The 13,049-nt window shown below is 43.3% G+C and overlaps 1 protein-coding gene across 5 annotated transcripts in view; it reads left to right on the forward strand.

Annotated features, from left to right (window-relative positions):
• The window catches only part of trpm6 (transient receptor potential cation channel, subfamily M, member 6), a 183,008-nt gene that overhangs the window by 34,181 nt on the left and 135,778 nt on the right, over positions 1-13,049 (forward strand). For all 5 annotated transcript variants that reach the window (XM_043712201.2, XM_087997903.1, XM_087997910.1 and 2 more), the window contains exon 3: positions 4,624-4,662. In XM_043712201.2, coding sequence (XP_043568136.2) covers positions 4,624-4,662 — 39 coding nt within the window. The remainder of the gene's footprint in view (positions 1-4,623; positions 4,663-13,049) is intronic.

Consider the following 13,049-nt stretch of genomic DNA (forward strand, 5'->3'; position numbering starts at 1 on the left):
TCCTTATTAGTCAAGACATTAATTACAAAAGCAGGAGGTTATGATGGGGTTGTATATAATGTTAGGTCACAGCTGCAATACTGTGTGCAGTTTTGGCTGCCACATCACAGGCAGGATGTGATTGTTGTAAAGAGGGTGCAGATGCAGAGGATATTCAGCCTGGGCTGGAATATTGCAGCAATGAAGAAAGACTAGATAGACTGGGGTTGTTTTCCCCAGAGCAGAAAATATGGAGGGGTACCTAAATGAACCTTCTTATCCCTCCCAAGCCCCCTTTAAAATTCCTCCCCACCAACCCCAGCTCTTGCATTCTTCCCCCACCTAGCACCAGCTCCTGTACACCTCCCCCACCTGGCCCCATCTCCTGTACACCTCCCCTACCCAGCCCCAGCTCCTGTACCCCTCCCTCATCTGGCCCCAGCTCCTGTACCCCTCCCCCACCTAGCACCAGCTCCTGTACACCTCCCCCACCTGGCTCCATCTCCTGAACACCTTCCCTACCCAGCCCCAGCTCCTGTACCCCACCCCCATCTGGCCCCAGCTCCTGTACCCCACCCCACCTGGCCACAGCTCTGTACCCCTCCCCCATCTGGCCCCATCTCCTGTACACCTCCCACACCTGGCCCCAGCTCCTGTACTCCTCCCCCATCTGGCCCCATCTCATGTACCCCTCCCCCACCTGGCCCCATGTCCTGTACCCCACCCTCATCTGGCCCCATCGCCTGTACCCCTCCCCCACCTGGCCCCATCTCCTCTGTCCCTCCCCCACTTGGCCCCATCTCCTGTAAACCTCCCCCACCTGGCCCCATCTCCTGTACACCTCCCCACCTGGCCCCAGCTCCTGTACACCTCCCCCAACTGGCCCCATCTCCCGTACACCACCCCCACCTGGCCCCAGCTCCTGTACCCCTCCCTGACCTGGCCCTATCTCCTGTAACCCTCTCCCACCCAGCCCCATTTCCTGTACCCCTCCCCACCTGGCCCCAGCTTCTGTACCCCTCCCCTTTCTAGACCCATCTCCTGTACCTTTCCCCAACTCAGCCCCAGCTCTTGTACCACTCCTCCTCTCCCACCCAGCCTCAGCTCCTGTACCCCTACCCCATCGGTCCCGCTCTCCTGCACTCCTTCCCCACCTGCCCCCAGATCCTGTACCCCTCCCCCACACAGCCTCAGCTCTTGCACCCCTCCCCTATTTCCCTTTCCCAGACCTCAACTGCACCCCTCTAGCTACCCACTCAGCATCAATACTGAATTTCTGAATTGCTTGCTGCATGGGTGACAAGGTGGCTCAGTGGTTAGCACTGCTGCCTTACAGTGCCAGCAACCTGGGTTCAGTTCCAGCCTTGTGTGACTGTCTATGTGGAGTTTGCATGTTCTCCCCTTGTCTGCAGGAAGGCCTGCTGGGTGTTCTAGTTTCACAGTCCAAAGTTGTGCAGGTTAAGAGGATTGACTGTACAAAATTGTCTGTAACATCCAGGGATGTGTTGGCCAGGTGATTTCGCCATGGTATATGTGAGATTATAATAATAGGTAGTGGGCTGGGTTTAGACAGAATGCTCTTTGGTGGGTCAATGCAGTCTTGATGGGCCAAATGGCCTCTTTCCACATGTAGGAATTCTATATACCCATTCTATATGTTCTCCAAATACAGGCTGATTCTCTCCTAGGTTTGCTGCTGATTGGTTCACCTATCAGCAGCAAGCGTGGGAGAGAACCAACTATGATTGGAGGACTGGAAACATTTCAGTTCTACACTGTTTGTTGGGTGACTTCATTGGCTTCCCCTGTGAGTAAATTTTCTGGGGTGATTTGAGGACTTTTAGGGGATAGATCTGTCTGCTGCCTGTAATTATTTTAAGCATTGAGCACAAGGGAATCAGTTGATCCAGGCTGGAGTTTCAAGCATGTCCAAGTAGAGCAGACCCTGTGTGGTAAATGATGAAGGGAAATTAGTCTTTCAACAAAATCAATGAAGTATGAAGTTGGTTTGAGGCAAAGTTGGTAACGTTTGTTAACCCATCAAATCACTGTGCTGCAATAAGGACATTTAGTGTTAAATGGATTGTGTATGGGAGTGGAAGAAGCAACAACTCACTCTGAGGCAAGCCAAATGTGCCATGAGTATAGGTCCCAGCTACTGGCCTGATCTGGAGAAATGTGTTTCAGAATGGGTTCTAAAAAATCCTCAGAGTGGTTTCATTGCCTGAAATGCTGAACAGCTAGTCCTTATTCAACTTTGTTGTGCCTAACTACATTTCATTTTAACATTGATTATTATTTTGGCTAAAATAACTCCAAGAAGTCACCCTTTATTTACATGTGCATTGTACATGACACTGACCCAGTTAGCACGGAGCTGGCTCTCGGAGTGATAAGAACCCCTGATGCCCCTGTTTCTAGCTGTCAGCTAGGACTCCCTGATCAGACCAGGTTAACAGCCCCAAGCAGGGAACTCATATTCTACAAGACCCACCTGGCTGACTTCATTTCAGTCACTACAGTAGATTAGTTTTAGCTTTGCATTGCCATTTTTGTCTGAACATTGTTTATGTGCACTGTCAATGTCCAATGTCATTGTAAATGTCACTGTGTCCAATACTGTACTGCCTCCATCCCAGACACTCATCTCTTTTGTTCTGGCCATGGACAAGGAGTTATGCTTCCTTCCTAAATTGGAATTGTATTCCTGGGTTCCATCTAATGACATATGTCCATGAATGCAGGTAATCCTGAGCATTCAGCTACACTGATCAGCATGAAACTCTAGATGGGGCCTGGTCAATCTAATAATACAGAACAGTAAAGGTGTATTTTTTAAATTGTACTTCTTTAATGTTTAGTTGTGAATTTTGTTTAGCAAGTTATTTTGGTTTGGAGTGCAGCATACATATACATATATGGAACAGTCTAGTATATAGTGTAGTATAGTAAGTTATTATTACATGTATTTATGAAAACACAATTTAAAAATATTTCAAATTTTGTCTTTTTCTGGGTGAGAAAGTCCTAAGGAACCTAACTCTGGCTTTACTTTTGATTCCTATGGGGAACTATGTTTCACTTAAAGTCTCGATTTTCTGAAATGTAAACATATAAGTCAGAATTAGTGTCTAGTTTAGTGAACTAAATCAAATGTTGAGTGTAGCAAAGATTTCAGAAAAACAACTAGTTTGTGTAAATATATTATAGAATGGAAATATCCAGCATTGTCACAGAAGACCAAGCTGGCTGGTTAAATGGATTGGCCATGCTAAATTGCCCCATAGTGTCCAGGGATGTGCAGGCTAGGAGCATTAACCATGGCTAATGTGGGATTATGGGAATAGGGTTGGGAGTATGGGTCTAGGTGGGATGCTCTTTGGAGGGTTAGTGCAGACTCAGTAGGCCAAATGGCCTCATTGTGCAGGGATTCTATGTTTCTATCTTGGTAATTGCCAGAACAACGTAATGGACAATGTAGTGGAAACACTGCCAAAAGAAAACTCTTGTCTGGCTTGGCATTCCAGGGTACAATTTTGTGCCTGGTAAATTGTGATGAATTGTTGAGGAAGGAGAGAATCATGACTGCCAATGTCAGCACCACTACCATGGCATAGATGAGTTGCAAAAAAAGTCTGGAAATAGATGGCCATGGGTCTCCCCTGGCTTTGTTCAAAATTGCAGCCTATAGAATCAGGTTTTCATAGCCAAGATCAATCAAACTGGCAAATCACACATACACATCTTGTATACCTCAAACTGAGCACCAGAATGATCCCTATGTTCATTTCCAAGTATTACTGTTCTTATGTACCGACTTTTCCTTCTGAGTTGTAAAGTAGGTGTGTAGCCTGCAGATTTGGGAGAAAGCCACAGAAAATTTCAACTGACTTCATTTCAACGTGTTTAAATACTATTCTGGCACCTTTTCAGATGGCTTTTAAACAGTTTCAAGTGTCTGATGGAAATTATGTCAGATGCATTTGAATCGGAACCAGCATTCCCAATAGGCTTTTGGATCTGTTCTATTCCTTAGGAACTGATTTAAAAATCACACAACATCAGGTCATAGTCCAACAGGTTCATTTGGAAGTACTTATCTATTTAGATTATAACTTGGTGTATTGTGATTTTTAACTTTGTCCACCCTAGTCCAATGGTGGCCCATCCACATCATGGCCATTCTCTCTCACTAATGTCTTTCGTCCAAATTCTGTGGGTCCCAAGTTTGTGTTCCGTACAAGCTGGTAGGATGTAAGTCTTTCCTTTTGCTGATTACAATGGGTCTTCTACAATCCAGCTCTATTTGACACTGGATTCACAATAAATACAGCAGTACATTAGCAATCAGACAAACTACAAGAGTGTAAAATGGCAGTGTGGTATTGAGGGAGTGATTGCCAATCTAAGGTTGGTGCCAAATTACATTGAGAAATAAAGTAGAGGATGATGTACTTTTGCAACATGGTCTTCCACTTGATGTGATAGTGCTTAATTAGAACGTATTTTATCCTGGAACACCGAACACACATTCACCACAGAAGCAGCAGAAAGCCAGTTTACAATTGCCACTGATCTTAATTGGTTTTTTGATAGATTTGAGTACTGCAAAAAAATGTTAAATCAATTTCTTATTTATGGCAGGTGTCTTCCAGGATGTCAGATTTGCCAGAACCTGGTGAGGTAAGGCAATTTTATACATTTTTTTTATTTAGCACAATTTTATAAAAAATGTGTTAAATTTGAATCTCGGGCAAAGAGCCTACAAATCCTCAGAGTTCTTGTTCCCTTGCATGTCTGACAGAGTGTGGAATGTGATTCCACCACTGACCTTTCTTCCTTATTCCGCTGGAGTAAGCTGGGTCAGAGTGAGGTTTCCGTATTAAATAATTTTGATCACCCCCATCTCAGTATGGCTATATACTGTTCCTGTTTTAAATAATATTGATCACCCCCATCTCAGTATGGCCATATCGTCAGTCCCTGCTGCTGGGGGTGCGAGTCTAAACTGTTGCAATCTGCGGGACTGGTTAGTAGCCACCACTGACTTCAAAGAATTCCTTGTAAGATGAATAAAATTTTCATGCAGAAAAGTTTTTTGAAGTTATCCAGTCCCATTACCATGTTACAGAGGCTTTGACGAGAAACTCATAATTCTTCACATTCAATGACCTGCTTTCTGGCTTATTCCTAATATTCAAATTGACATTCGATAGGAGGCAAAAGCAATGGAAAAGTCAAAGGAGGAAGCATTGGACCCAATACCTTGTGCTATCATGGGGAAGTGTTACAGTATCATTAATATTTAACAAAAACACCCAAACATTCAGCAATTAACTGACAGAACTACACCATAAGATTTTATGGATTTACTCGCAGCAAACTTTATTGTATGTTAACAGAGGAATAAAGCAAAGAAAGCATTACTATCTAAGTACTGCAGATTGTAAAGACTGATGCTGTCAACTCAGTTCTACATTTTACTTTACTCCAAGTATTCCCTTACACATGAATGCTCATTCGCCTTTTCACTGGACCCAATTCAAAGATATAACGCAGATCTTGAAAATGTACTTCACTTCGTTTTACTGTTTCAGCAATTCAAGGTACAAAGTTTCAAGTGGTCCTTCCAATGGCTTTTGGTTAATCAACCGTCCAATATTTTTTAAATGATCACACAGCATTGGAATCCACAACTCAAGTACAGGCCTCATGCACAGTGATTTGAGACATCAGAAAACATCCTTGGTTTCCTATAACTCACTACTATTCCTTTAACCTCAATGAAGCTGAATTCTTCCAGATCTCTAGATGCCTTTTAATATAAGGATTACTATAGATTTCTTCTTTCAGCTTCCAACTTAATAAGTCTCCTGATTTTCTTCCAATCACAGGTAGATCTCATGTTTACTTTGTTTCATCTGTAGGTCTGTTTTTATCTCTCTTTCAAACATCTGCAAGCTACACAAGACCAAAGCTGACAAAGTATCTAAACAGATTTTCCAAGCATCAATGAGTCTTGCCTGCTGGTTATAATTTAGTTGAATTAAGTGATAAACTCCAATGCAAAGACTTTCACTGAACTCCACCCTTCTTTGTGAAAATGTAACAAATATGGCCTGAGAGAAGGTTCACTGGGCTGAAACCAGATTTAGATGGACTGTCTTATGAACAGATGTTGAGTAGGTTGGGCCTGTACTCATTGGAGTTTAGAAGAACGAGAGGCCATCTTATTGAAACATAGGGGACTTGACAGGGTGGATGCAGAACGACTCCCCTTGCAGGAGATTCTAGGACCAGTGGACGTAATCTCAGAATAGTGGGCTACACATTTGAGGCATAGATGAGGAGGAATTTATTCTCTTAGAGACTAGTGAATCTGAGGAATTCTTTACTACAAAGGAATGTCAAGGGTGGGTCATTAAGGATATTCAAGGCTGAGACAGACATATTCTTAATCAGTAAGGGAATCAAGGGTGACATGGAAAAAGCAGGAAATTTGAGCCAAAGATTATCAGATCAGCCATGATCTCATTGAATCAAGGAGCAGACTTGATGGGTTGAATGGTCTGCTTCTGTTCCAGTATGTTCTGGTTACCTAGTAAAAACATAAATTAGCTACCACTAGCTTCCAAAGATTTCCTTAACTTTGGGAAGCCACATGAATAGCTTGTCCTTTATCTAATAACCCTAAGTGTCATGTCTCTTGATTTTTCTCATTAAGTCAAAGCATTCCTCATGTTTCTTACCTACTTACTCTGATTTTTTCAAGTGACTAGGAGAAAGTGAGGACTGCAGATGCTGGAGATCAGAGCTTAAAAATGTGTTGCTGGAAAAGCGCAGCAGGTCAGGCAGCATCCAAGGAGAAGGAGAATCGACGTTTCGGACATAAGCCCTTCTTCAGGAATGAGGAGGGTGTGTCAAGCAGGCTAAAATAAAAGGTAGGGAGGAGGGACTTGGGGTAGGGGTGTTGGGAATGCGATAGGTGGAAGGAGGTTAAGGTGAGGGTGATAGGCCGGAGTGGGGTGGGGGCGGAGAGGTCGGTAAGAAGATTGCAGGTCAAGAAGGCGGTGCTGAGTCTGAGGGCTGGGACTGAGAAAAGGTGGGGGGAGGAGAAATAAGGAAGCTAGAGAAATCCGCATTCATCCCCTGTGGCTGGAGGGTTCCTCGGTGGAAGATGAGTCGCTCTTCCTCTAGGCGTCGTGTTGCCATGGTCTGGCGATGGAGGAGGCCAAGGACCTGCATGTCATTAGCGGAGTGGGAGGGGGAGTTAAAGTGTTCAGCCACGGGGCAGTTGGTTTGGTTGGTGCGGGTGTCCCAGAGGTGTTCTCTGAAATGTTCCGCAAGTAGGCGGCCTGTCTCCCTAATGTATAGGAGGCCACATCAAGTGCAGCGGATGCAGTAAATGATGTGTGTGGAGGTGCAGGTGAATTTCTGATGGATATTGAAGGATCCCTTGGGGCCTTGGAGGGAAGTGAGGGGGGAGGTGTGGGCGCAAGTTTTGCATTTTTTGCGGTTGCAGGGAAAGGTGCCGGGAGTGGAGGTTGGGTTGGTGGGGGGTATGGATCTGACAAGGGAGTCGCGGAGGGAGTGGTCTTTCCGGAACGCTGATAGGGGTGGGGAGGGAAATATATCCTTGGTGGTGGGGTCCATTTGGAGGTGGCGGAAATGACAAAGGATGATCCAATGTATCTGGAGGTTGGTGGGGTGGTAGGTGAGGACTAGTGGGGTTCTATCGTGGTGGCGATTAGAGGGGCGGGGTTCAAGGGTGGAGGAGCGGGAAGTAGAGGAGATGCGGTGGAGAGCATCGTCAACCACGTCTGAGGGGAAATTGCGGTCTTTGAAGAAGGAGGCCATCTGGGTTGTTCGGTATTGGAATTGGTCCTCCTGGGAGCAGATGCAGCGAAGGAATTGGGAATATGGGATGGCGTTTTTACAGGGGGAAGGGTGGGAAGAGGTGTAATCTAGGTAGCTGTGTGAGTCAGTCGGTTTATAGTATACGTCCGTGTTGAGTCGGTCGTTCGAGATAGAGATGGAGAGGTCTAGGAAGGGGAGGGAGGAGTCTGAGACGGTCCACCTGCACCTCCACCTATCGCATTCCCAACGCCCCTACCCCAAGTCCCTCCTCCCTACCTTTTATCTTAGCCTTCTTGACACACCCTCCTCATTCCTGAAGAAGGGCTTATGCCCAAAACATCGATTCTCCTTCTCCTTGGATGCTGCCTGACCTGCTGCACTTTTCCAGCAACACATTTTTAAGCTTTTTTCAAGTGACCACAAGTTACCTTTCGATTTGTAATTATCTGATGTCTCTATGGTTTGCTAAACTGTGTACATTTACCACTCTTTTCCCCAATGAATTCAAGTAAAATTCAATTTCAGAAACCAAAGTAACAAAGCCTTTAAAACATATAAACTAGGTCACTAGGCTTAAGTAACACCTGCTCCCACAAAGAAATGAAAAACACCTTTGTAATGTTTTTTCATTTTTACCATAGTCACCAATATGATGACTAATAACATTTTTATATTGAAACAATTCCATTCTAATTAAGCTTTAAAAGGCCTTGGTGAGACCACCCCTGGAGCATTGCTTGTAGTTTTGATGTCTCCAACTAATAAAGGATATATTTGCCATAGAGAGTGCAGCAGAGGTTCACCTGGGGTGGCCGGACTGTCACAAGATGAGAGGTTCATTTGACTGGATCTGCTTTCAGTGGTGTTTAGAAAGATAGGTAGGATATTGTGTAACTTGGAAGATTTACAAGGATGTTGCTAGGGTTGAAGGGTTTGAGCCGTAGGGAAAGGCTGAATAGGCTGGAGCTGTTTTCCCTCGAGCATCGGAAGGTGAGGGGTGAGTTTATAGAGGTTTATAAAATCATGAGGTTTTTTCCGTGGGGTGGGGACATCCAGAATTAGAGGGCATAGGTTTAGGGTGAGAGGGGAAAGACATAAAAGCGATCTAAGGGGCAACTTTTTCATACAGAGGGTGGTACGTGTATTAGATTAGATTCTCTACAGTGTGGAAACAGGCCCTTTTGGCCCAACAAATCCACACCGCCCCTCCAAAGAGAAATCCACCCAGACCATTCCCCTACCCTATATTTACCCCTGACTAATGCACCTAACGCTGTGGGCAATTTAGCATGGCCACTTCACCTGACCTGCACATCTTTGGATTGTGGGAGGAAACTGGAGCACCCGGAGGAAACCCACGCAGACACGGGGAGAATGTGCAAACTCCACACAGACAGGCAGGAATCGAACCCAGGTCCCTGGTGCTGTGAGGCACTGAGCCACCGTGCCGCCCCAAATGGAATGAGCTGCCAGAGGAAGTGGTGGAGACTGGTACAGTCTCAGCAATTAAAATGCATTTGGATGGGCATATGAATAGGAAGTGTTTAGAGGGATATGGATCAAGTGCTGACAAATGAGATGAAATTTATTTAGGATATCTGTTTGGCATGAGTGAGTTGGACAGAAGAGTCAGTTTCCATGCTTTACGTCTTTATGAGAGGAGAACTTTATCCCATTCAAACAGAGCTGGACAGACCGGATGCAGGAAAATGCTTTCCCATTTCCCTTCCCCACCTCAGAAGACCATGGTGGACAAGTCACTAAACATATTCAAGAAAGAGATCGATAAATGTTTAGATTTTAAAGACATCGAGGATATGGAGAGAAAGGAGGAATATGACAATGAGGTAAAGATCAGCCGTGATCAGATTGAATAGTGAAGCAGGCTCAAAGGGCTGAATGGCCTACTTTTGCTTTTAGTTTCTAAATATCATTCTTCTCCTGCCAAACCCCCTCCTCCCTCCAATCTGTTACCTTGTCCATTAGGCGGTCTACTTAAGCTGTGTTATCATTTTCAAGTGGTATCCAATCAAAGTATGTAATAGTCAATTCTTATGTCTCTTCTTTCATGCTCATAGGTTCCATATTGGCTAAATCCAAAGAAATATTTAGTTAACTAAAATATTAAGCTGTCTTCCTGCTCAGCTGCAGGCACATCTTCATTTTTATGTTCATTTTCAAGGTATAAATATTCAACATTCTCTTCCATGATAAAAAGTTCAAAGTTATCTCCTTAATTTTTAATTGTTTGCCAACCTTTCAGTCAGTTTTGCAAACACTATTAACCTAACCTTGTTTAATTGTTGCATGCCAGTCAGATACCAATCTTCCTTCTCTGGAGAAAAAAAAACTAACAATTACCAAAGCCGTTCTGCTTCTCACTAAGTACAATAAAATCTTACCATAAAATCTTGTTAGCTTAAAGGCTAGCCAATATTCTAGTGTACCTACAGTGGTCTTTGATTTAGAAATCCTGGCAACAACCCTCAATTTTCTGCAGCTTTTAAGTGCAACTCCACCATTCTAGTTCACAGTTTCTCAGCACTATATTCCTGCGCTCTCTCTGTATCAAACGATTCACTATCCTGTGAGTGAAGTGATTCTTCCCAATCGGAGTCATAAATGGCTTCCATAATTCTGAGACCGCGTCCCTTCATCCTAGACTCTGCAGCCAGGGGAAACACTCTTTCTATATCTACTCTGTTTACCAGTTTAAGAACTTTGTACATTTATATGTGATCCCATCTCATTTTTCTTAACTATACACAATGCAGGTCTGATTTCCTTAACATTTTATCATAGAAGAAATCTACCATCCAAGAAATTAGTCTAGTGAGCCCTCTGCTGCACTCTCTCTATCGCAAGTATATTCTTCCTTCGACAAGGAGACCAGAACTACACACAATACTCCAGGTGCACTCTTACCAGTGTTCTGTACAATTCAAGTAAAACATATTTATTCTTGTACTCAAATCCACTGCAATAAAAGCTAAGATACCATTTACTTTGCTAATTGCTTGCTGCACCTGCATATTAACATTCAGTGACTTATGAATAAGGACATCCGGGTTCCTTTGGACACAATTACTTTCCAATCTCTCAACATTTGAAAAATATTCTGCGCCTTGGTTCCATCTACCATCTCACGTTTATCCATGTTATATTCCTTTTGCCATGACTTGCCTGTTCTGCCAGTCCAAAGCTCCTTGAAATCTCTTTGCATTCTCATAACAACACACATTCCCATGTGGTTTTGTGTCATCTCTAAATTTGGAAATGTTACATTTAGTTCCCCCAAATCACTGATATCGATTCTGAACAACTGGAGCCCAAGTACAGATTCTTAAGAAATGCTCCCCATCACAAGTTGGTAACCTGAGATTTACCAGTTCATTCATGCTGTTTGTTTTCTTAATATCCATTAATTATCTTTTCATGTTCTTCCTTAATGCATCTGCTCTAGCTTTGTTTAGTAACTGTCTTGTGGGAATTTATCGATTATCTTCTGAAAATCCAAACATAGCACATTGAGTAGTCCCCTTACCTATTTTGCTAATAACATCTTCAAAAAACTCCTATGGTTTTTCAAGAATGATTTTTCTTTCATAAATCCATGTGCCCAGTTCAATCAGTCGTTTCTAAATGTCTGATTATTACCTCCTTTAAAACTGATTCTCATGTTTTCCTGATCACTGATGTGAGGTTAACAGGGCTGGAGTTCCCAATTTTCTATCTTCTTCCTTTCTTAAATAATGGGATTAGGAAACATGTTCACTCATGCATTCAGTATCTCCATAGACATCTCAGTCAGCTCTCTGGGATTTAGATCAATGGTCGTGGGAAGTTGTCATTTCCAAGCACTATTTCTTTACCAATATTAATTTATTTCAGTTGCTCATTCTCACTCCTTCTATGGGTCTCAGTTATTTTTGACTTGAAGTCTTTGTCATCAAGCTCTCGGTTCCTCAGATGACCAAAAACTATGCTGGCTCACTGGATAAGATGTTGAATTTCATCTATGATGTCTCCTGTCAATGAGAGGAGGCTCCCAATTTATAGGAATTGATCTACTTGCCTAATGGCTCTCAACTTGGATTGTAATAGGAATTGCACATAAACAAGACCATCTGTATACAGCAGAGGTTGGATGGTATAGGTTATGGATTGAAAGCACTCAAGATTGAACAGTTTCCTGCTCATTCTGTCTATTAGCCCCACACCAGTGAAAGTTTCAGGGATATGGTGTGGAACATTTTGCAACGGGAATTTGGAGAAGGTCATTAGTATGAAAACATAGGCTTGCTTGACCTCAATCTTCACATGTTTGGGTCTGCACAGGATCCATTAATGAGGATTAGGGTTTGCATGTTATCATGCAGCAGCAGGAGTTGGTGATGGACTTCTGTGGGAAAACAAATATTAGGTTAATCCTCCATAATCGAACCTAGTTTACAGAGTGGAAGGTTTTATTCGGGTCAAAACAATCATGTATAGAGGTTGCTGTTTCTCTCTGCATTTTTCATGGTGTGACGATCATGTGCCATTGTGCCTCTTGATAAATGTTATTAAACTTGGAAGCATGCATAAGATTTACAAGAATGTTGCCTTGGTTGGAGGATTTGAGCCACAGGGAGGGGCTGAATAGGCTGGGGCTATTTTCTCTTGAGCGTTGGAGGCTGAAGGGTGGTATTGTGGATGTTATAAAATCATGAGGGGCATGGATATGGTGAATAGCCAAGGTCTTTTTCCCAAGGTAAGGGAGTCCAGAACTAGAAGGCATAAGTTTAAGGTGGGAGAGGAAAGATATAAAAGGGACCACGAGGACAACTTTTTCACACAGCCAGTGGTGCGTTTATGGAATGAGCTGCAAGAGGAAGTGGTGGAGGCTGGTACAATTACAATATTTGAAAGGCATCTGGATGAATACATGAATGGGAAGAGTTTAGAGGGATATGATCCAAGTGCTGGTTGATGGGAAGAAATTAATTTAGGAGAACTGGTCAGCATGGATGAGTTGGACCGAAGGGTCTGTTTCTGTACAACTCTATGACTCTGTGACAGAATCCATATTGTGACTCTGGGAAGAACTTTTCAGCATGTGGGAGGAGGCAATTGAAGAAGATTTTTGCAAAGATATTCACGATGATAGTAGGGATACCTTTCTATATGTATCATTACCAATCCTATGTCCTTTCTTAGGTTGCTTACAACAG

The sequence above is a fragment of the Chiloscyllium plagiosum genome, unplaced genomic scaffold (assembly GCF_037043375.1).
Source record: "Chiloscyllium plagiosum isolate Xiang-an unplaced genomic scaffold, Cpla_swu_hap1 HiC_scaffold_2, whole genome shotgun sequence".
Lineage (NCBI taxonomy): Eukaryota > Metazoa > Chordata > Chondrichthyes > Orectolobiformes > Hemiscylliidae > Chiloscyllium > Chiloscyllium plagiosum.